The sequence below is a fragment of the Maylandia zebra genome, linkage group LG2 (assembly GCF_041146795.1).
Source record: "Maylandia zebra isolate NMK-2024a linkage group LG2, Mzebra_GT3a, whole genome shotgun sequence".
NCBI lineage: Eukaryota > Metazoa > Chordata > Actinopteri > Cichliformes > Cichlidae > Maylandia > Maylandia zebra.
Genome location: NC_135168.1, coordinates 19,640,851 through 19,661,133, shown reverse-complemented (window position 1 = coordinate 19,661,133; position 20,283 = coordinate 19,640,851). Strand labels below are relative to the sequence as shown.

At 45.1% G+C, this 20,283-nt stretch overlaps 3 protein-coding genes across 3 annotated transcripts; 1 reads left to right on the top strand and 2 right to left on the bottom strand.

Moving 5' to 3' along the window:
* Positions 1 to 2,695, bottom strand: nipsnap3a (nipsnap homolog 3A (C. elegans)). Its single transcript, XM_004571153.4, has 6 exons — positions 2,456 to 2,695; positions 1,031 to 1,238; positions 776 to 937; positions 542 to 691; positions 377 to 463; positions 1 to 293 (listed from the first exon to the last, which is right to left on the bottom strand). The coding sequence occupies exons 1-6, from the start codon at positions 2,519 to 2,521 to the stop codon at positions 217 to 219; spliced, it is 750 nt and encodes a 249-aa protein (XP_004571210.1). The 5' UTR covers positions 2,522 to 2,695; the 3' UTR covers positions 1 to 216.
* Positions 2,696 to 2,875: 180 nt separating this feature from the next.
* noa1 (nitric oxide associated 1) lies at positions 2,876 to 8,475 on the top strand. Its single transcript, XM_004571151.5, has 10 exons — positions 2,876 to 2,944; positions 3,379 to 3,622; positions 4,221 to 5,195; positions 5,783 to 5,947; positions 6,015 to 6,125; positions 6,406 to 6,497; positions 6,798 to 6,929; positions 7,655 to 7,771; positions 7,849 to 7,966; positions 8,048 to 8,475. Exons 2-10 carry the CDS (start codon positions 3,442 to 3,444, stop codon positions 8,287 to 8,289), a joined length of 2,133 nt encoding a protein of 710 aa, XP_004571208.2. The 5' UTR covers positions 2,876 to 2,944; positions 3,379 to 3,441; the 3' UTR covers positions 8,290 to 8,475.
* An 871-nt stretch (positions 8,476 to 9,346) lies between these two features.
* On the bottom strand, positions 9,347 to 20,283 carry rest (RE1-silencing transcription factor). Its single transcript, XM_004571150.3, has 6 exons — positions 20,129 to 20,283; positions 17,530 to 17,809; positions 16,255 to 16,827; positions 15,966 to 16,126; positions 15,769 to 15,852; positions 9,347 to 13,571 (listed from the first exon to the last, which is right to left on the bottom strand). The coding sequence occupies exons 2-6, from the start codon at positions 17,772 to 17,774 to the stop codon at positions 11,716 to 11,718; spliced, it is 2,919 nt and encodes a 972-aa protein (XP_004571207.3). The 5' UTR covers positions 17,775 to 17,809; positions 20,129 to 20,283; the 3' UTR covers positions 9,347 to 11,715.

Sequence of the window (20,283 nt, the reverse complement as noted above, 5' to 3'; positions counted from 1 at the left end):
TGAGAGGCACGTGACAGTTTATTTTCACACTTTGAAACTTTAAAGCAGCCAGTCAGTTAACCTAAAGCAAAGATAAGCCCCGCCCACCTTTTAGCTGTCGCCAACACTTGCTGCTGAGCACGTCTGTGTCTACAGAGGCCCAAGTAGGTCAAACTAAAGATCAGGTTTGCATGCTAAACTTTGTTCTGGGTGAGAGGCGGGCATCAGGACAGGAAGTTACTTCAGAGGCGAGAAAGGACACGGCAACATGAGCTGGTTCCTCTGAGAGTCCAGATTGACGATGTTGTTTCTCACTGAAAGACACAGATTATCGATTATTGATTAATGTATGAGGGATTTTTGTCAGTGTGCGATGTCATGATGGGCGGAGTCTCACCTGCAGCCACCACTCTGGCATCATGGTGAGCTGTGTGTCGGATTTCAGCTCTATGGTCGGGGCTCTCGAACCACCAGAGGGCGTGAACTGACGAGATGCACACAGTGACATTGTCAACCACTCACAGTCCCATGATCACTCACAGTGACATCGTCACCTCAATACCTCTATTTTGCAGTCCAAACTCGCAGTGGAAAGCTCCTATCAGCTTGCCGTACCCAGGTGCATCATGGGCATTGATAGCGGCCTGGAAGGCCTTTCCCCAAACTGCTGGTCCACCAGGACGCATCTGGAAAGAAACCAGCTCGTACACACCTGAAACAAACAAACAAAACAGGTGAGTGTTGACCAGCTGGGGATGATGTCACTGACACGTGAAACACAGAGGGCGGGGCTTACCACCCTCTTGCAGCGGACTTTGCAGGCGGCTCCAAGGAACCATATAGGTGACTTCGTTGTCCTGTGACGTCAGCATTGGTAAGGCCTTGGAGAGGTACTCTGACACCCAGGCGGGATCCTGAGCGAGCGTCGCCCGGACCTCTGCCCGCTGGGCGTAACTGTCTGAGGAGTGGGTAGGGACCCGTTACCTTTTAAAAGCCCCATGAAGAAGAAACACCTTCATATTGTGTGAGAGAAGAAGAAACAGGTCCTCACCATACTTCCATATGTGGAAGGCCTTGTTCAGGCCACCGTACTCAACGCTCCAGTAGCCGACCAGCTCGGAGTGGGCAGTGCGCAGGTGGATCTTCTCATTGGTCAGCTTGAGGAAGGCGGCATTCTGATCCGGGAGGATGCAGTAGGTGCGGAACTCATAGAAGGTTCTGTGTTTCTGCTGGGGACCGGTGCCGAAGTGCGCACGTGGCTGCAGAGAGGAGGGAGGAGTGCAGAGGTCTCACTCTGACAGAAAAGAAGGAGCATGGAGTTCATCGATACTCAAAACACATTCTGGTTTCTGTTGTCCTAAAATCAGCGTTTGTATGATACAGCAACAAGAACACGCAAGCCAATCAGCAAACAAAGAAACACATTTGGATCAAAAGGTCTGAATCATGGGCCAATGCTGCTGGGGCACAAGTCAGGGACCGATCGCCATTGGCTGGGTCACCTGAACGAGGACATCTGATGTCACAGGACTGAAACACCGGATGACTTCAGGAAACATCACTGATGATGTGACTGCTGAAAGAAGTGTACAGAAGTGTGTACAGGGCTATACTCCCTCATAAACTGACAGGATGAAGATTAACAGTGTGAATGGGTAATTTTATAATAAATAAGCAAATGAGTGTGTACCATCAGACTGTCCTTTATCTAAATAAAATTGGGGTTGAGGGTCATGAAATTATTTCTGTTTACCTAATATCACTAACTCCTCTGTGAGATGCAGTTTTTCAGCATAACGAACCATCTAAGGCTGGAACCAGAACCACAACCAGAACTGCTAAAGCATGTTTAAGGTAGCAGGAAGTCATTTGTTTGTTTGTTTTTTTTGTTTTTAATTTGTCAGAGATGTTTCTTATTTAACCACTCCCCTTCTCCCATGCCTTTTTGGGTCCCACATTAAAAAACTCAAAACAATCTGTTTATAAGTCTGTATTGGGGGCATGTGAGCCCTTTAATCTGTGTTAGAGATATGACCAGTGTTAGAGGAACATCCAGAACCCAGCATGGGAGGACAGACCCTGATAAAAATCAACACAAAACTGTCGTCATGGAAACGGTTTTAGTTGTATCCTGCTGCCACCTGCTGGGCTCCTTAAAACACTGCAGCTGAGGGATACGTGACCGTGGACCACAGAGCAGGCTCTGTTTGTGTCTCCGTGTGTACTCGTGTGCGTATTCACGTGAACCCACTGCTTTTCTGCTGCTGGTTAATTTTAAACTTGTGATCTTTGACCCAGATCAAAGCTCAGCAGGTCACACACGGAGCTCACAAACATGAAGTCTAGAGCAGGAATGTGCGTGTGCACAGGTTAAAGTTTACATGTTCCAGCTCGGACGTGCGTGCACTGTCAGGGTCAAGGTGCAGATTCGGTGCACTGACCTGCTGGGCTGGTTCTGGGCTGCAGCTGGACTCACCTGAGCAGCAGCAGCGGGTCTGAGGAGTAGCGCGGCGGACCTCAGAGAGCAGCTCAGCTTCAACATGTTGAGAAAGTGTCCGAAACGAGTGGAACTGCAGAAAGAAAGTCAGGCAGGACGTGTGCAGATCCTCTATGAGCGTGAGGTCTCACTCCTTAGTACTTCCTTCCGCTCCCTCTCAATGAGATGATTCCTATCAGGGTTTTTTTTTTTTTTTTTTTTAAATTCTACTGGTCAGTCCCTTGACACTGGCACTGACTCTGCCTGATGTCTCTTCTTTCTTACCTGCCCCCTTACTATCCCTGTGTCTGATTGGACTGATGCACCCAGTCCCTGCTCCAATCCAGCTGCACCACCACCTACTTTACCACCAGCTGGGGTCATTGAATGAGTTACTCAGAAGGCTCCAACCACGCATGACAGTACCTTTTCAATGTACGTGGAGACACGATGAGGGATTTTACATCCACAGCAATCAATAACACATAGGTAACTTGGTTGTAGCTGCTAGCTGCCTCCAGGCTTCTCCACCTAACGAGTAAAGACACAAATAAGACTTAAATACTATCTGGTGACAAATATTTATTGTGAATTGTCTGTGCTAAAGAATAAAATAAGCAAATTAATTAAGGCCAATCTGTAAACACTTTGTTTTTGCTTTTTGTTTTTTAAAGTTGTGCGTCTAAATTTAAGGCGGAGTGAGCTCTCCTGTCTTAACGTCTCAGATAGCAGGACATTATGACGTCACGACTTTTAAAACGTTTTCCATTTGGCTGAATTTATGAATTACTTTATTATCACTATCTCACGCGCAGTGTTTGATTTTTGATTGCTTAAAAAAAATAAAGTAAATGTTAAGTAAATTATTATTTTTTATTAAACCGGAACAAAAACAAACCACTAGCTTTACGTCACGTCCACAGGAGGAAGTTGAAGCAGAGAGGTCGGCTCCTCCGCGTGTGCTGAGTGCGCGTGCGGCAGTCGGGATGCTAACGATCCTGCAGGTGTGCGTCCGCCGCCACCTGTGGAGGAGCGCGTGTTCTTCTGCCGCGGGAGCGCAGAGGGGCTCTGGGGCCGCGGGGGGTCGCGGTCTGAGCCGGCCCGGGGTCCGGACCTGCACCGTAGACCCGAACCTGGAGGAGCAGTTCGTGTTTCTGGACTGCACAGGTGAGCGCGCAGGTGCTACAGGGATAAGAACAGGTTCAGCCCAGCAGGTGGTTAGCTGTTCTGCAACAGTTTAATGTGGAGATATCTCTGTTTATGTGTATCTCTGTATATGTGTTTAATATGGAGATATATCGGTTTATCAAAGAGAAACACTAAAATCAAGCACCAGCTGACAGTTCAACCTTAACTGGAAAGTTGAACTCTCCGGGAATAGTTTTTTCTCATTTATTATTATTATTATTTCTGCTGGATCAGTAAAGGTATTAGCATAGCATTACTTGTCTGTCTTCTGCTATGTTCATATGATCAACAGGAACAGACGGGTACTACTAAGAATCTCTTAATAATGCTTTGAATACTCTTTAAAAGCTTTAGACCCTCCTGCTGTCTGCACATTGAGGTCTGCGGGATCTTCCAGGAGTGGCAATGCTATTTTTTAGTGGAATGATTGGTTGGTGGTGGTTCTGTAACATAAGCTGCTCTGGAGCAGGTTAGGTGTGCAATCACTGAAAACCGAGCCTTAAAGCCCCAATTCCAGCTTCAGAGGACAGGTGTCTGCAAAGGTGTCATGAGTCTATCTTCTTCTCTCCTGGTTCAGATGCAGATGAGGACTCCAGTCAGGAGGAGAAAGAGCTCCTCCATCAACTGAGTGCCACCACTTCCTCCTCCTCCTCCGCTGCTGCGCCCGGATCATTGGTCGATACTCAGTTGTCCCCGCAGAAACACCTGAGGTCTCTCGAGCGTCAGCTGCAGCTGTTGAGGCATGGCGTCCTGAAGGAGCCGCAGGCAAAGCTGGACTCCCTGATCCAGTTCCATGATGTGGACTTCCCGTTGGACGAGAGCATTGTGGCTGCAAAGAAGAAAAAGAAGGCGGCTGTGGGGAAAGGCGAGCACAAGATCTACGGCACCCCCGACGTGGACGAGCCGGTCAGCGACACGTGCTGCTCAGGCTGCGGCGCCATGCTGCACTGCGCCGCCGCCGCTGTCCCTGGCTACCTGCCCAGTGAGAAATACAAGGTGCTGGTCCAGGAGGGTCGTCTGAGCGGCGCCACCTGTCAGCGCTGCCACCTGCTCACCCACCACCACAAGGCCCTGAACCTGCAAATGCCCAAAGACCAGTACCGGGACGTGGTGCGGCAGATCCGCCCGCACAAGGCTCTGGTGCTGCTCATCGTCGACCTACTCGACGTGCCGGACTCCATCATCCCCGACCTGCCTGAGCTGGTGGGACGCAACAAATACATCGTTGTTCTTGGCAACAAGATCGACCTGCTGCCCGGAGACTCGCCGAACTACCTGCAGCGACTCAAGCGGCAGCTCTCTCAGTACTGCAAGGAAGCCGGCTTTGGCGATCAGGTGACCGACGTCCACCTGATCAGTGCTAAGACTGGGTACGGCATAGAGGAGCTGATCTCCAGTCTGCAGCGGTCCTGGAAGTACAAAGGTGATGTGTACCTGGTGGGCAGCGCCAATGCCGGGAAGTCGACGCTCTTCAACACGCTCCTGGAGTCCGACTACTGCAAGTCCAGAGCCTCAAATGTCATTCACAAGGCTACCATCTCACCGTGGCCAGGTCTGCACCAGACTCCATGTACATTTTCCCCAATTTATCGTATCTTTGTTTTCATCCAGATACAGAGAAGTCCCAGAGCATGATGGGAGATGTTTATGAATTTGAAGTGGCTGCTTCTTAATTCGGGTTGAAAAAAATTCTGTCACAAACAAATCTGTCAGCGATACATTCAAGACAAATGCTACTGGTTTTAGATTTTTAGTTAAATCTATTCCGATCATATTTATTCTTTTGAGTTTCCTGTTTTCCCGTAGAATAATTTAAAGGAGCTTAGTTAACAGTTACTAATGACAGCTGCCCCCACGAGAGATGGTGTCAGAGAGTCTATTTTTATTTTAAGACATTTGGCAATAAAAAAAAAAAAAAAAAAATATATATATATATATATATATATATATATATATATATATATATATATATATATATATATATATATATATATATATATATATATATATATCTCTAAATACTGTTTTAATGATTTAATTCTTCTCCTCTTCAATTATTTCTGATATTCTTGTCTCTTGGTTAAACTGTTGAGTTTCCCATCATCATGTGACTGTTTCCTCCTGCTGTGGTGCATTCAGGGACGACTCTGAACCTGCTGAAGTTCCCCATCATCAACCCAACTCCGTACAGGATGTTCAGGCGTCAGGAGCGACTGAAGGAGGCGTCGCAGCAAAAGGAGAGCGAGCTGTTGCCAGAAGAGCTAAAAAGGCTGCAGTACTTCAGCAAGCAGGGATACTTAGTGGGTAAGTGGTGAAGGAGCAGGAAAGACGAGGAGGTGCTTCCTGTCTGAACATGTGTTTATCTCTTCAGGTCGCATTGGCAGAACATTCCGGGTTGAAGGATTCAGACCGAATGAGATCCAGTTTGATCCTGACAGCCTGGCATTTGGAGAAAACGAAGATGGCGAGGAGACCACGACAGGTGGGCGAACTGATGCAGGAATCTGTCGAAAGCATTTTATGAGAATCCAAAAATGTTTAAGTGATCATTATTGAAGCTTTAATTAGTGGTTATCTTGCTGTAACATGCTTTACCTTCTTCCTGTATTCAGACTGATATTTACTTACTCCACAGGAGACTCCATTAATGTTCTCTCCCATCTAAGCCTCCAGTTGTGATGCTCATAAATTATTACAAGTCTCATAGAGTTTTACTACACTGCTGATTTGACCTTTGACCTCTGTGTGACGTTGCCTTCCAGCTGCCAGCAGGTCAACTGAGGAGCTGAGTCACAACGAGCTAAAAGACGCCCACTGGCTGTACGACACGCCGGGAATCATGAAGGAGCTTGATGTGAGGCTCATTTTAATCTTCAGGCTTGGAGCTAGTCCTTTAAGAAGACTTTCTTATGATTGGCTACCCTTCGTCCCAATTATTGTAGTCACCTGAGTTCATTCTCTAAGCAAATATCTCTGGAGTCACCCTTACACTTTCATTAACTATAAATCAGTGGCAGAAGCTCTGATTTTACATGTTAACTGTAAATGCCAGCCTCCACACAGCAAGGGGCACTGCTCCACTGAATAGACTTCTCCTCAGTGTGTTCCTGACATTGGATGTTCACAAATCTTTCTTTTCCTCTCTCTTTCTCAGATTCTAAACCTGCTGCATGAACAGGAAGTGAGGTTGGTAGTTCCCACCCAGGCCATTGTCCCGCGAACGTTCGTTCTGAAGCCCGGCACGAGTCTGTTTGTGGGAGCTCTGGCCAGGATCGACTTCCTGCAGGTGAGAAGAAGAAGCTGAACAAAAGAACTGAAATCCAACTACTGTGGCGAAGAGTGAAAAAGAGCAAGAGAGGCAAGCTGTTAGTCAGAGTGGAGGAGCAGCACCAGTGAGAGCGGACTCCATCTCCACTGAGGTGGATGAGCTAGTGACTGTAGTCCTCGAAGTTTGGGGGAGGGGGTAGGGCAAGGCAGAACAAGGAATACTTTTGGATCAGAGTCCAACAGCGGGATGAGGCTTGCTGGAGAGGCCACTGAACGTATTCTTCAGTCATTTATTTATTAATGAGTACAGGTGTGGTCACCTGTACCTGTGGGTGTGAATGTCACAGTTGGCTGGGGAAAAAATTAAAGGGAAAAATCCAAAATAAATTTCAAACTTGTCAACCTAAATCTTTTTTTTCCTTTGAAGTCTTTACAATAATTCCACTTTGAACAAAGAACACTTCAAGTTTCTGTTATCCTGACCACACCAACGAGCCAGTATCTGTTTAAATTAACCCAGATGTTGTTAAATAAATTGATACATTCATGATTGGAGATGTTTAAGGATTACAAATATCACAGTGGCACATGGACGTAAGCCTGGGCTCTGAAACGGCACCACTGGTACTTGAACATGTGGATGTTCCTGAAGCAGCTGCTGCCACAAATAGAAATGAGCTCTTTGGTGCTTCTGAGCGACTAATAAGTGATTGATAAGCTGCTGATCTGCGCTGTCCTCCACAGGGAGAAAAGTCCTGCTGGTTTTCTGTCGTGGCCTCCGATCGGGTGCCGGTTCACATCACTAGCCTGGAAAAAGCCGACAGCATTTATGAGAAACACGGTGGACACGTGCTGCTGGGGGTGAGTTGCATGAGCCCTGCACAGTGCTGCTTTCGAGTGCTTGTGATTATTAATGCTTGTGTGCGTGCTGCGTTCAGGTGCCTGTCGGAGGCTCGGAGCGCATGAAGGAGTTTCCTGCATTGGTTCCTCAGGAGTTCAGTTTGGAGGGTCGGGGTTACCTGGAGGCTGCTGCTGACATCAAACTGTCATCTGCAGGTAAATTCATAAACATCACCTGCAGCACCTTCAGTGTCTCACCTGCCTCACCTGCCCATCTCTCGCACTGTCTCTCTGCAGGCTGGGTGGCTGTGACAGCAGTGGAGGGCGATCAGCTGCTGTTGAGAGTTCACGGGCCGCAAGCTGCAGGCTTCGGTTTGAGGACGCCGTCGCTGCTTCCTCACGTCATCTCTCTGAAAGGAGAACGTATCCGCAAGTCTGCTGCATACAAACCAATGAAAGCCGTGGGTCTGCTGCACAGCGGACTGTCGGCCACTGGAACCGAGAGGCTGCAGGTGAAGAGGAAGAAGAAGAAGAACTGAGCCAAGGGTAGAGGATGTGGAGGAGGCGCTCTCACCACCAAGACTCTCTGCAGGTGGTTGTAGCTCCACATCTAGAAGAACTGACCTCTGACCTCAAGGAATGTGATTCTGGATCAATTTGGCTTTGTTGGAGGATGTGTGTCGTTTTGTTAAATAAATATACATATTTCATACTGTTATCGTCAATGGCGTTTATACAGCTGTGTCTTAATGTTCTGACAGTGACAGGCTGAAATTCAGCCACAATAAATACGAAGTTATACTATCGAAATAAAATTAAATTCACACTTTTAAACCAACGTCCTCACAAACTGGGCCTCCAGTGCCGTTTCCTCACCTCTTTATTTGTGGTTCTTAAATAATTCACTTGTTTCCCCCGAGAAACTCCTGTTTCTTTCACTCTTTCTGGTAGACTTTAACCTCCTGGACAGTGTTCATCATTTGTTTTGTTATTTTCAGAGCGTCTTCTTTGAAATGGTTTATTTTATTGATGTTGCTCATAAGTGACATTAGACTTTGTATTTCATTAAGTTGTATACTAATTTTCCCTGAGCCAGTTCTGCTAAAGGTCTATTCCTGGTAAAGGGGAGTTTTTCCTTTCCACTGTCACCAAGTGCTTGCTCATAAGGGGTCATTTGATTGTTGGGGTTATCTCGCTGTTATTGCAGGGTCTTTATGCTTGTTGTTGTGATTTGGCACTATATAAATAAAATTTAATTTGTTTTAAATGTAAGGTGTAAAATCAGAGGTCTAGGTGGAAATACCCTCACATTAAATCTTTTTACTATTTAAACTCGTGTTCACAAAAATCTGTTGGGAAAACTGTTAATTTGGGGGGTTTTGGTGTTAGCTGGTCGTGATGCTTTGATTCCATTCTGTGCAAAAACACATCCATGTGTGATATTTTAAATGTTGTAAATATTTAAAGTCACACCAGATTTTCTTTGAAGTCTGATTTTTAGAAATAATGAGGCTTTTAATAGACTCCGAGCTCCGGTTAATTCTGAATATGTTCCAACTTTATTAAAAACGGGCAGACAGATGCTGAAGTTGCTGATAGTGTTTGGAAATCTTTATTTACAAAAAAGCAGAAGAAAGTACGTTACAGATTAAAGCTTTAATCGGTTAGTTTTTAGCTGAAGAGCGCACTCAAGCTACTCACAATAACATCAGACAGTTAGACAAACATTTCTAATTTGATTTAAACCTGACAGGAGAAGACGTTTCATCTTGTTAAACAGGCTGCAAACCTTTGTAAACGATAAAGTTGGTGTAATATTATCTGATCATTTTCATCACTCAGTTACTCTGATATTAAGCTGTACATGGGGCATGGTGGAGGCCAAGGTGCTCAAGTTGAGGCTTCAAGACGGAAACTAAAATACAAAGTCTGTAGAAGCAGGAAGAACCTTCTGATCGCAGTGTGAATTAGCAACAAAAGCGGTTTCGGGACGGACTTTTTGGCTCACGTAAATGTAGTGTCCTCTGAACGCAGCCCCAAATAAATTTTGTTCCTTTCTTTAAAAAGATCATTTTCACCTTTCTGTCACAGTTCAGTTAGGCTTAGAGATGCCTGAGAGCAAGCACTGAGGGCAGTGCTTGCTCTGGAAGACTCGATGAGCCCCAATGGGCTTAATTACAGAAAAGATCAAATAACACCATCCTTATCGTTAAGTTACAGAAACTACACAAGCTGCTGCTGACACAAACCTTTACAAGCAGTAACTCATACACATGATGTCGTTTTCATTTGATAGTAATAAGCCTCTGTAATAATAACAGTCCTCGGATGACGATCACTCTGTACAGTTGGAAAGAAAACACTTTGGCGTCTCCACTAAATGAAAAATAACCCCCCAACCCCTAACCATTAATGGAATTTAATGTTTTACTACAGCTGGTGTAATAACCAGATCTTTAATCAAAGCATTCACAAACTGGTACCAGGGCCACACTAAGGGGAAAAGGGAATTTTGAGAATAAAATTCATCTTCCTGTTGGCGCCTCTATAATATGGGCTGTGCTGACAAATTTGCACAGTCTGGTGAAAAGTATCCGGAATTCAGCTATTCCAGTTAGGCACATTTGAGCAGACTCAAATAGCTGCTAATGCACAGATGCAAGAACATCAGTGGTCACAATAGTGAGAGGCCACCACAGGAAACGGTGAGACACTTAAAGTGTTTGATCCTGAAGGCGTGGGGCTCAGGTGCTATGTGGTTTGAAGCCTGCTCAACACACACACACACACACACACTTTTTTTGTGGAAGCACAAAATAATTGTGTGAGCAGGTTTTCATCCTTTCAAAAATCTGGTTATTTTAAGTAGACTTACTATTTAGTTTGGTTTTAATCAATCTTTTCCATAAAGTAGCCCTAACACTAGTCCCTAACACAAAAATAGCATATTCAGACCAAATGCAAAGTGAAGTTTAAGTGCAGCGTGATTACAAACAAAGTTTGGAAAAGGTTGTGAAGAACTGAACACAAATTCAACAGATTTGCTTTGAGCTGTGTCGATTTTCCTGCAGACTGTCCATTTACTTCAAGCCAGAAATGGAGGAAAAGCCAGCTGCTAAATGATAAGGAGAGTAATCTTAGGACTTCATTTGAATGTTACATGACTCCAGGTATTGGTGAGGTTTATTAAGAAGCAGTCATCCCACTGGCTATTAATATATGTGATTGTGAAAAGGTCCAAAAACAATCCAGCGACTCTGCTTCAGGTTTTGTTTGAACACACCAAAGGAGAAAAGCATTTTTCTGCAGACTTGAACCTTCAGACGACAAATATAAAAACAAATGAGAAGAAAAGCGCAACATTTCAACAGCTGATTGTCAAAGGCACTGAATGTTTTTTCTTTAAAAAAAAAAAAAAGGGGGGAAAAAATTCCACTTTTACACTAGAAAATCTTTCTTTTTTTCCCTACATGGAGACTTCACGACACTGACAGGTTTAAAAAGGTCTCCAGATGTTCTGTGGAGGTCATGAAAATTGATATGATGTTAAAATTCATTGTATGTGCAACAGCAGAGTTGAGGTGGACATGATCTGAGAGAGAGAAAAGCCAGTGTGTCGGCTCAAACTGACCCTACAGACCAGACCAGACCAGCATGTAAAAGTTCAAAAGGGTCTGAGCACCTAACATAGCCCCCGACGCCTCTTCCAGGACTCCACAGGAGGAGGCGGATTCTGGAAGACCTTCCAGAATCCTGGAAGTCTTCAAATCAGCAAAACAAGAGCAAATCTGGTGATAACTGAATAGAATCAGCTGCTAAATTTAAAGAGTTGGTGCTCGGACACCAAATGATGAGACATTTGTTCAGTTTATACGTTTGTGCAGTCTTATTTCACACAACTGGAGTGTCTGCACTTTAAAGCAGAGACGGGTCCTAAAGATGCACAGTGTGCTGGATACAACTCCTCATTTCTGGGAACTGCTGTCCATGTAGTAGACGTTCACCAGGTGGCGGTTCAAGTGGCGCCGATACTCCACCTCCAGGGGGAACGTGCGGTCGCAAAAGATGCACATGTGACTCTTTAGCTCAGTAGGAGTTGGGATCTCATCAGTGGGTGTTTCTGGGTCATTGGACATCTTAGTCGACCCGGCGCCGTTGCCATTGAGGCCGGAGTCGTCGCTGCCCTCGGAGGCGCTGTCGCTGATGTCACTCCCTCCTTCGTGGCTGCTGTGGATGCCCTCGTCATCCTCGGGCTCGGTGGGTTTGCTTCGCTGCCCAGGGAGCACCAGAGAAGGTGGTGACTTGGGTTTTAGGAATGTTGGCGCAGGTTGTTCTTCAGCAGGAGAAGGCGTGTCCTCACCGGAGCTGCAGGTGGGTGAAATGTCCGTCTTCTTAGAGTGTTTGTTTGGAGTCTTTTCTGGCTCTGGTGGAGCATGTGTACTTGCGGTGGTTCTTGCTGCAGGGATGTGTTCTGTTGGGTCGCTGTGAGCGGTTTCCTTTGAGTTGTCCAGATGAGAAGAAACTTTCTGAGCCTCTGAGCATGGACTGTTGATTGAAGTTGCTCGACCCTCTGCTGGCTCCACAGCAGGCTGAGGGGTGGGGGCTTTCTTGTTGGAGCTCCTCGTCTTCTTCTGCTTTGCTGGTATTGCCCCATTGGACTTGTGTGCTGTCAGACTGGACTCAGTAACCTTACTGGTGTTTTGTGAGGCAGGTTTAGACTGAACATCCTCCACAGCTGAGGCTTTCACCCTCCTGGTCTTGGATGGAGTGCAGGGCTTGCTGGAAAGATCTAAAGCCTCCACAGCTCTCCTCTTTAATGCCTTTTCCTTGACTACCTTTTCCTTCTGACCTTTCTCTGGACACTTGTGTTTCTGTGGAGCTTGTTTGACGTGCTCTGCAGTCTTCTCAGACTTCTTTGTTCCAGACTTTCTGGCTTTGCTGGCATTTTTGCTGTCATTCTTCTGATTTTCTTTCTCTTTCTCAGGCATCCCTTTTTGTTCCTCTTTGTGCAGCTTCTGCCTGGCTGATCTTGCCTCCTCTGGCCTTTGTTGGTCAGATTTCTCTCTCTCTGCTGGGTCTTTCTGGGTTATGCGTGCTTCTGCTTGGTTCTGAACAGCTACTTTCTCTGTTGCAAGCTTCTTGGCTCGTCTCTTCACTTTGTTCTCTAAACTTTCTGTCTCCATCTGTATTTCTTTAACAGATGCGTTCTCCACCGGACTCTCAGTGACCTTCTCGACCTTCTTCTGTCTTGTGATCTTTTTCTCTGGTTCCACTTTGTCCTTCGCTTTTGGCAGTTTCTCAGATGTGATGGTTGATTTCTTCTGAACCTTGCCAGGTGTTTCGGTCTGTACCGATTGGCCAGTGCTGGGCCGAGTGTTCTTTCTGATTGACAGATTGATAGGACTCGACTCCTCCTCCCCGTTGTCCATGTCCAGGTCTTCCTCAATGCTGGATGAATCATCAAGCTTATTTGCTCCAGAGTCTGACTTTTCCTCTGCACTCTCGGGACCTGGTTTCTTGACTCGCAGCTTGACTTTGGAAACATCCAGGGCAACATTGCAGCCAGAGTGCCTAGACTTGATGTGATACTGCAGGTTGCATTTCTTGGAGGCAGCATACTTGCAGAGGGGACAGAGAAACTGCCGAGGATTGAGGTGGAGTTCAACATGCTTCTTGTAGTTGCTGCGATCAGCGGTCTTGTACTCACAGTAGGGGCAGGAAAGAGGTTTGGGACCATTGTGGACCTGTCGAGCATGTCGAGTCACCTCGTGTTGGTTGGCTGCCAGGTAGGTACAGCTCTCGCACTTGAAAGGACGCTCACCTGCACACAAGAAAGTGAGGTGTTACACCCTTGCAGTGAAGGCAGTAGGATATAGAAAAGCTTCATGCAGCAGGTGAGTCTGATACTTGAGGATCTATATACGTCAGTAGACTGATTCCTTATGTTTGTCTGTAACTGCTATATGTCTGTATTCACAACCCTGAGGTCCCTTTCTTAACCATAAAGAACAAAAAACACACCATGCACAAGTCTGACTCATCTCTAGTTCAAAGTAATCTCCTTGTGCACCTGTGGACAACTTCCCATTGTGGCTGCTGTTTTTTGAATGAGCTCCATGGTGAAATCGAGCAAACTAGCTTCCAAACATCAACTTCGGTTTAAAGTGGCCACCTTTCAGGCCAAAGATCATCACTGCTGAAGTTGAACGGTCTCCAGCTGGAGCCCATAGACCAAACATTTATCCAACGGTGTGAGGGAGGGCAATTACTGCTGACCAAACCAACAAAACTTTACCATCCTACCCTCCTCACAGAATTTGGTTACGTGGAGATTGGTCAAATTGCTGTTAATGTGCTTTTTGCTTTTTATAGGTGGAGTTTTTATTTAACCTTTTCTCAGCAAATCTATAAATTGTATCTTGTTTAGTAAAATCTGCAAAATTATTACTTTCAAATCATTCAGGTTTATTCGTGTATTCGATGGAAGCCAAAAAACTGAAACAGGATCGTTCATGCAGGAGTTTGAGGATCACAGAAGAGCAGATAAAACTGAAACCACTTAATCAGAGGCCGTTTTCTGACCCCGCTGATATGTTTTCAGATTCATCTGCTCTTCGGTGTGAATGCCCCACAGAGCAACACAACACAACACAGGAGGTGGTAGCATATAGTTCTGCTGTTACCATGTTAGTCCAACAGCGACAGCTTCAGTGAGAGCAACACAAACAGAAATGTTCAGAGTGAGTCAGAGGAACAAAAACAGAGCGAAAACATCAGTGATATTAATTCTACTTAGTCCTATCATATATCACTAATATCACCATGCTACATCTACTAAAGTACAGCAGTGTGAGCACTAAAACTACTGTAATACTAATACTTTAACAATTTTACTCTCGGGTCTTGAATATTCAACTATGAGCTAGATAAGAAAGAAAGGTACATTTCAGAATCTAGACCAAGGGTGTCAAACTCGGCCGTATTTTATAAATATGGGACAATCCTGCTTTCAAGGGACAAGAAACTACTACTACTAGGGCTGCACGATTAATCGTTAGAAAATCGCGATCTCGATTCATACTTATGTGCGATCTCATTTCCAAATGACAACGATTTAAAAAAAAAAAAAAAAAAAAAAAAGACGACGACGATTGTACCGCATTTTGATCCGGGACGCACTCTGCATGAAAACAAGCGCTCACTCTTCCTGCTCAACAAATGACAAGGGCGGAGCCTTATACCACGTGATACAGAAGCTGTGCCGTGTGATGCTAAAGTTAGCAGGGAAAAAACAACGGAGAGCACGTCAGGGATGACAAGAAAGTGACAGGAGAAAATCCGTTCCGGTCAACCACCCAAACACCAATAACGGGAACCTTATACAGCGCTTCCCTATACACGTCGAACTCAAAGAAATTATGGAGGCTATCACTTATCACCTGACCAAAGATATGGCACATCAACACTGTGCAAAACGAGGGATTTAGGAAAATGATCAACACCCTAGACAAACGCTACACAGTGCCGTCCCGCAACTATTTTTCTATCGTTGCACTACCTGCTCTATACACGCAGCGTCGAGCAACGGTGGAGACGGAATTTCAAGCAGTACAACATTTTGCAGCAACAACAAAACGTGAGACATTTGTTGTTTTTATGTTTATTTATTGTTTTTATGTTCAGTCTCAACTGTTACGAAGTTGATGTGCAGTTAATAAGTGCAATAAATATTTATACTGGAAAAGAAAATCGTGAGAGAATCGTGATCTCAATTCTAAGCCAAAAAATCATGATTCTCATTTTATGCAAAATCGTGCAGCCCTAACTACTACTACTGCCCTGACAAACTGCCCGGGTCTTTACGCCATCTGCTTAATCCTGGAACAAGTGCCAAACAAAGAGAGCAAACCACTCACTCTGGCTGGCTAAGAGAAACATCGAGCAGTGTTGTACAACTGATTTAACAGTTTACTATTCAACTCTCCGACTGATTTATTAGCCTCTACAGTTAGTTTTACCTGAGTGAGTCCTCATGTGTCGGGTCAGGTGGGTCTTCTGTGAGCTTGAGTAGTCGCAGTATGGACACTGGAATGGGCGAACACCTGAAATAGACAGAAAATAACACTGAGGTCCCACGACTACCTACATACAGACACTTTTAGTGCCTAAAAGACTTCAGACAGGCAAAAGACAGAAACGCAGAGGGTCGTCGTACCAGTGTGAGTCCGAATGTGTTGGATATAGTTGCTCTTGCGGTCAGAGAAGTAGGAGCACTGGCTGCAGGTGTGCAGTTTGCTGGGGAAGTGATTCCTTAGATGTTTCCTCCAGTGGTACTGACTGACGGTGGTGTATGGACACAGAGTACACTTAAACACCCTGCAGAGACACAGCGGCAGCACACACTCGTTACTCAGGTCGGTAAAACAACTGGTCATTAATTTTCCTGCAAAATGCTGGTATATGGAGGCAAAGTGTGTGTGTCAGTGCACAAGTGCAGGTCTTACCTGTGGTCTTCACCCTCCTTGTTGTGGTGTTTCAGGTGGGCGATATAGTGGTCGTATCGGTTGGTGTTGTAGCCGCAGCGCTCGCACCTGATCAGCCCTTTGATGTCATCTGCATTGGCTGCCACCTCCCCGCCGCTCTCGGCCTCACCACCTGCCGGGTCCTCGGGTGCTTCCGCCTCCTTTGCCTTGGTCTTGCTCCTCCCCTCCACCCGGTTCACCACCATCATCTTGCTGATACTGTGGGTGCTTAGATGATCCACAAACTCCTGCTCATTTTCCGCCTGGAAGTGACATGGTTTGCAGAGGAACGGTTTCTTCTTCTTCATGCTCTCCGTCACAGCAGGCGGGGTCTCTTTGCGTTTGGCACCCTGGGGAGGTGGTGTTTTAGTGGTGGTGGCGGAGGAGGAGCAGGGCTGAGGCGGGCAGGACAGATCTTCAGCTTTGTCTTCCTCATCCTTGTTCTCATTCTCCTCTGTCCTGTTTCCAACAACCACAGCACGGATACCTGGGCCCAGAGTCTCGGGATACTTCTCAATACCGGCATCTCTCTGATTCTGGTTCTCGTAGCCATACCTGATCGCACACACAGGTGAGTTAGTGGCCAGATGAAACAGGTATCTGCAATATTACTATCAGGTTCTATAGAGCAGGTCTTTCTTTTATTATCAGTAATATCTCAATCAGAAAATCTAGAGCATGCTTTAAAATATTTTGCCTGCTGTGGGCATCCTTTGCACAAACGAGGGAATTCCTCGCAATACGCACTCACAGTTAAGCTGAAATCAAACCAAACTACCCACACTAAGTGCTGCTGGAAAGGGAAAATGACTACAAAAGCAACAACTCATTCTTCATGACAGCAAAAAAGGCAGATAACTCGCTTCTGAACTGGGAGCACATGGGAGCTTCACGGGCTGTCCTCAACTGGAATATGTAACGCCTTTTGCAACTTCACAGGGAAACATAAAACATTTATAGATCTTAGCTTCCTTCATTTTAAATCCAGACTTTTTAATGACCTGCGGGAACCCTGTGTGTGTAATCATGTTTGACCAAATGCAATCTCAACAGAAAAAAAGTGTGATTATGATTTCTGCCATTCAGAGGAGCTGTCGCTGAAGGTTTTTTCTCTTAATGGCAAATATAGAAACAGCTGGATGTTTCCAGGAATAGCAAACAACCCATGAGTTAAAAAATAGTTCCAATGTTTGTTTAAAGTTTCCCTTGGTTAATATGGGGGTCAAGCCGAGGTCGGACTCGTTCTCACTTCCTCACCTGACCACACTCTCGTCCTCGCTGTCCGAGTAGCTGCCTCCCACGGTCTTCAGCTCCATCATCTCCTTCTCACCATCACAGCCACCGCTGCTCTCCCCGGCTGTCACCGCTGCCACGTTTGCCAGCATCACCAACTGAGGGGCGGGCAGCGTGTTCCTGGGCATGTCGCTGAGATTCTGCCCATCCTCCATCAGAGGAACACCCACGGGGAACATATCGAGTGAGAACACAGGCTGAACTGCCATGTGGAATTCAGCGCTTCACCTAGACACACGGAAAGCTGCAGGGACAACGACACGGGAGGAATATTTTTAATAACTGCGACCTCAGAATCATAACCACATATATGTTTCTGGTTATTTTTTCCTTTAACTTATGTGTAACACTGAACATGAAGAGTTCTAAATCCTCTCTGCCTAAGACGGACCACAGATAACAGTTTTTCTCATGTAGGATTTGAGCACAATCTACTTAATAATGTCCATAATTACAGATAAATGCAAATCTGCAAATCCACACAAGCTCATGGCCCTCATTTCTGAATATTTGAGTGGAACCGTTCCTACCCTGTGCAAAAAAATAATCTACAAAACATGTGGACCGGCTTGTTTTCGCATGTTACTAAATCAGACTCATTCTGAACCAGCAGGCTTGTGCAATCTGCATACTGCCACTACTTCTCTATCACTCCTCTAGTTTACCTCCAGTTGAAGCAGAAGTGGTGACGATGTTTTAAGAGAGAAACCTGCGTCGCTAAGGCAAGAAAAAAAAAAAGGGGGGGGGGGGAAGCGAGGTTCCACTTGATCACTTTCACTTTGGCTTTAGAACTAAAGAAACTCTTGGATGAGACGTGAAACGTTTTCAAGAAATTTAAATAAGTCCACTTGCCTTCTTATAAATCTTCCTAGGCTAACATGACCTGGATGACTGAGACATTATGGTTTGTTTGGGTGATTTTTGCAAACTGTAGATGATGACCAAAGGGCAATAATAACGACAATAGTTTTATTATTGTTATTAACAGCAGTTTTCTATTTAAAGACTTGTGCTTTTTCCTAAGAAAAGGGCCACTATTTGTTCTCATGCTGTTACATCTAAGTTTGAGGGTAGAGTACGAACACAGTCAGGTATAAAATTACTGATAAATCACTGGCTTGTGTGTAAATTTTTCTTACTCACAATTTACGCAGTGCATTTGCACAGCGTACTCCTACGTGGAATAAAATGTGTCACAGAAACAGTGTTTGTCTTAACTTTTAAAAAATGTATTCTTTTCCTAGTATTACTAAAACTTTTTAAAAATATTTGTAATACTTGGACTGTATGATACATTTTACTGATACAATGTGTGTTTTTAACTTATTGTAAAAAAAATAAATAAAAAAAATGGGACTTCATTTTATTTTATTTTGTTTAAAATATTTTTCATAGTAAAAAAGCGATTCGTTGGTCATGTTAGTCGCTTAAATAGCTTGGTCACTTGCGGCTTAGGTCTTTTTAATTTACCAATTTTAAATATTAGCGCTTATTACTAATTAATGAGCCTCCCGGGAGATGAATTTGCCTATTATAAAAAAAGAGGAAGTCATTACAGGGTAATTTTCCTTCCTCTCAGAATAAACATCCTGCAGTAAAGATGCCGAAATAACAACTGAAAACTTTCACTGCATCGCTTTGTCGGCCATTTTGAAAGCAGCACCACGGCTCAGTCGACAGCGCCACACAGAAGTCCCTCTGGAAAAACACCAAGTTTAGAGGACCATCCCGCGGGGAAGGAGGCCGCCTGGCAGCTACTTAAACCCCACATCTCACCAACTAAAGGTCAAAGTTATTCAGCAGAAAATAAGCCGAATTTATGGTGGAAAAACAGAAGTGAAAAAAACCTAAAACTCTGCCACATAAAAACACAAATACCTCCATAAATCTGTCGACATCGAATTAGCAGTGGTGGAAGTAAACTTGTTCAGCTGATTTGGATCAAGTTAAATAAGGTCAGAGTGGACAAAAGAAGGAGGTTTTAAGTGAAGGATTAAAAAGTGAAAGTCCAACAATCTGCCCAGATTTAGGATGTCTGGGGACTAACAACATCAGGAACTATTTTCTGTAGAAAAAAAAATCTCACTCACGATTTTTTTTCCTGAGACGTTTGATTAAATCACTTTTAACTTGAACCCATGAGATTATATTTTACTCGTGTAAAAATGGTAGCTGTAAAGCTGCCGTTGTAATTTACAGCCACCATTTCAGATCCTTACGGAGTTTCACCAAACTTCGTTTGCGGAAGCGCACAAGTCGAATCAAACAGCGACATTTTACTGCGGCACTTCGGAGTCGGTCTAAAGTGTTACAGGAGCTTTTCCAGCTGTTTTTCAGCGGCGAATCTGCAGCTGGCAGCCGGGAGAATGTGGGGAAAGTGTGGGTCGATGTGTTAGAGTGTTAGCCATGGTCCTGATCAGCCCCGGACAGCGCCTTCTTCACCGCCTCACCGCCTCCATTTTCCCAAACTGACTTCAACTTTGCAGCCGCTCCGCTCCGACAAAAACCCCGCACAGATGCGCTTTCAGCCCGACACTTCCCGCCCTGCAGCCTGGACACTCACCGGTTCCTCACGTCCGAACTCTACGAAACTTTTCCTGGACTTCTGCTTCTGTTTGTAGTTTTTCTTTCTCCCTTCGACGAACAGCGCACGGAGAAAAGTGAACACAACTTTCCGCACATTCCTCCACAGCGACGCACGACCGTGACGTCAGCACG

Bases quoted from the DNA above. Each gene is read 5' to 3' on its own strand.
- nipsnap3a (XM_004571153.4), bottom strand. From the start codon at position 2,521: ATGTTGAAGCTGAGCTGCTCTCTGAGGTCCGCCGCGCTACTCCTCAGA. The intron at 464-541 runs GTATTGAGGTGA...GCATCTCGTCAG, and splicing joins GTTTGGACTGCAAAATAGAG to TTCACGCCCTCTGGTGGTTC. The intron at 294-376 runs GTGAGACTCCGC...TGTGTCTTTCAG, and splicing joins TGCCAGAGTGGTGGCTGCAG to TGAGAAACAACATCGTCAAT.
- noa1 (XM_004571151.5), top strand. From the start codon at position 3,442: ATGCTAACGATCCTGCAGGTGTGCGTCCGCCGCCACCTGTGGAGGAGC. The intron at 6,126-6,405 runs GTGGGCGAACTG...GTTGCCTTCCAG, and splicing joins TGGCGAGGAGACCACGACAG to CTGCCAGCAGGTCAACTGAG. The intron at 7,772-7,848 runs GTGAGTTGCATG...TGCTGCGTTCAG, and splicing joins GTGGACACGTGCTGCTGGGG to GTGCCTGTCGGAGGCTCGGA.
- rest (XM_004571150.3), bottom strand. From the start codon at position 17,774: ATGGCAGTTCAGCCTGTGTTCTCACTCGATATGTTCCCCGTGGGTGTT. The intron at 16,828-17,529 runs GTGAGGAAGTGA...GTGTGCGATCAG, and splicing joins GAGGACGAGAGTGTGGTCAG to GTATGGCTACGAGAACCAGA. The intron at 13,572-15,768 runs GTAAAACTAACT...TCTTGTGTGCAG, and splicing joins ACACATGAGGACTCACTCAG to GTGAGCGTCCTTTCAAGTGC.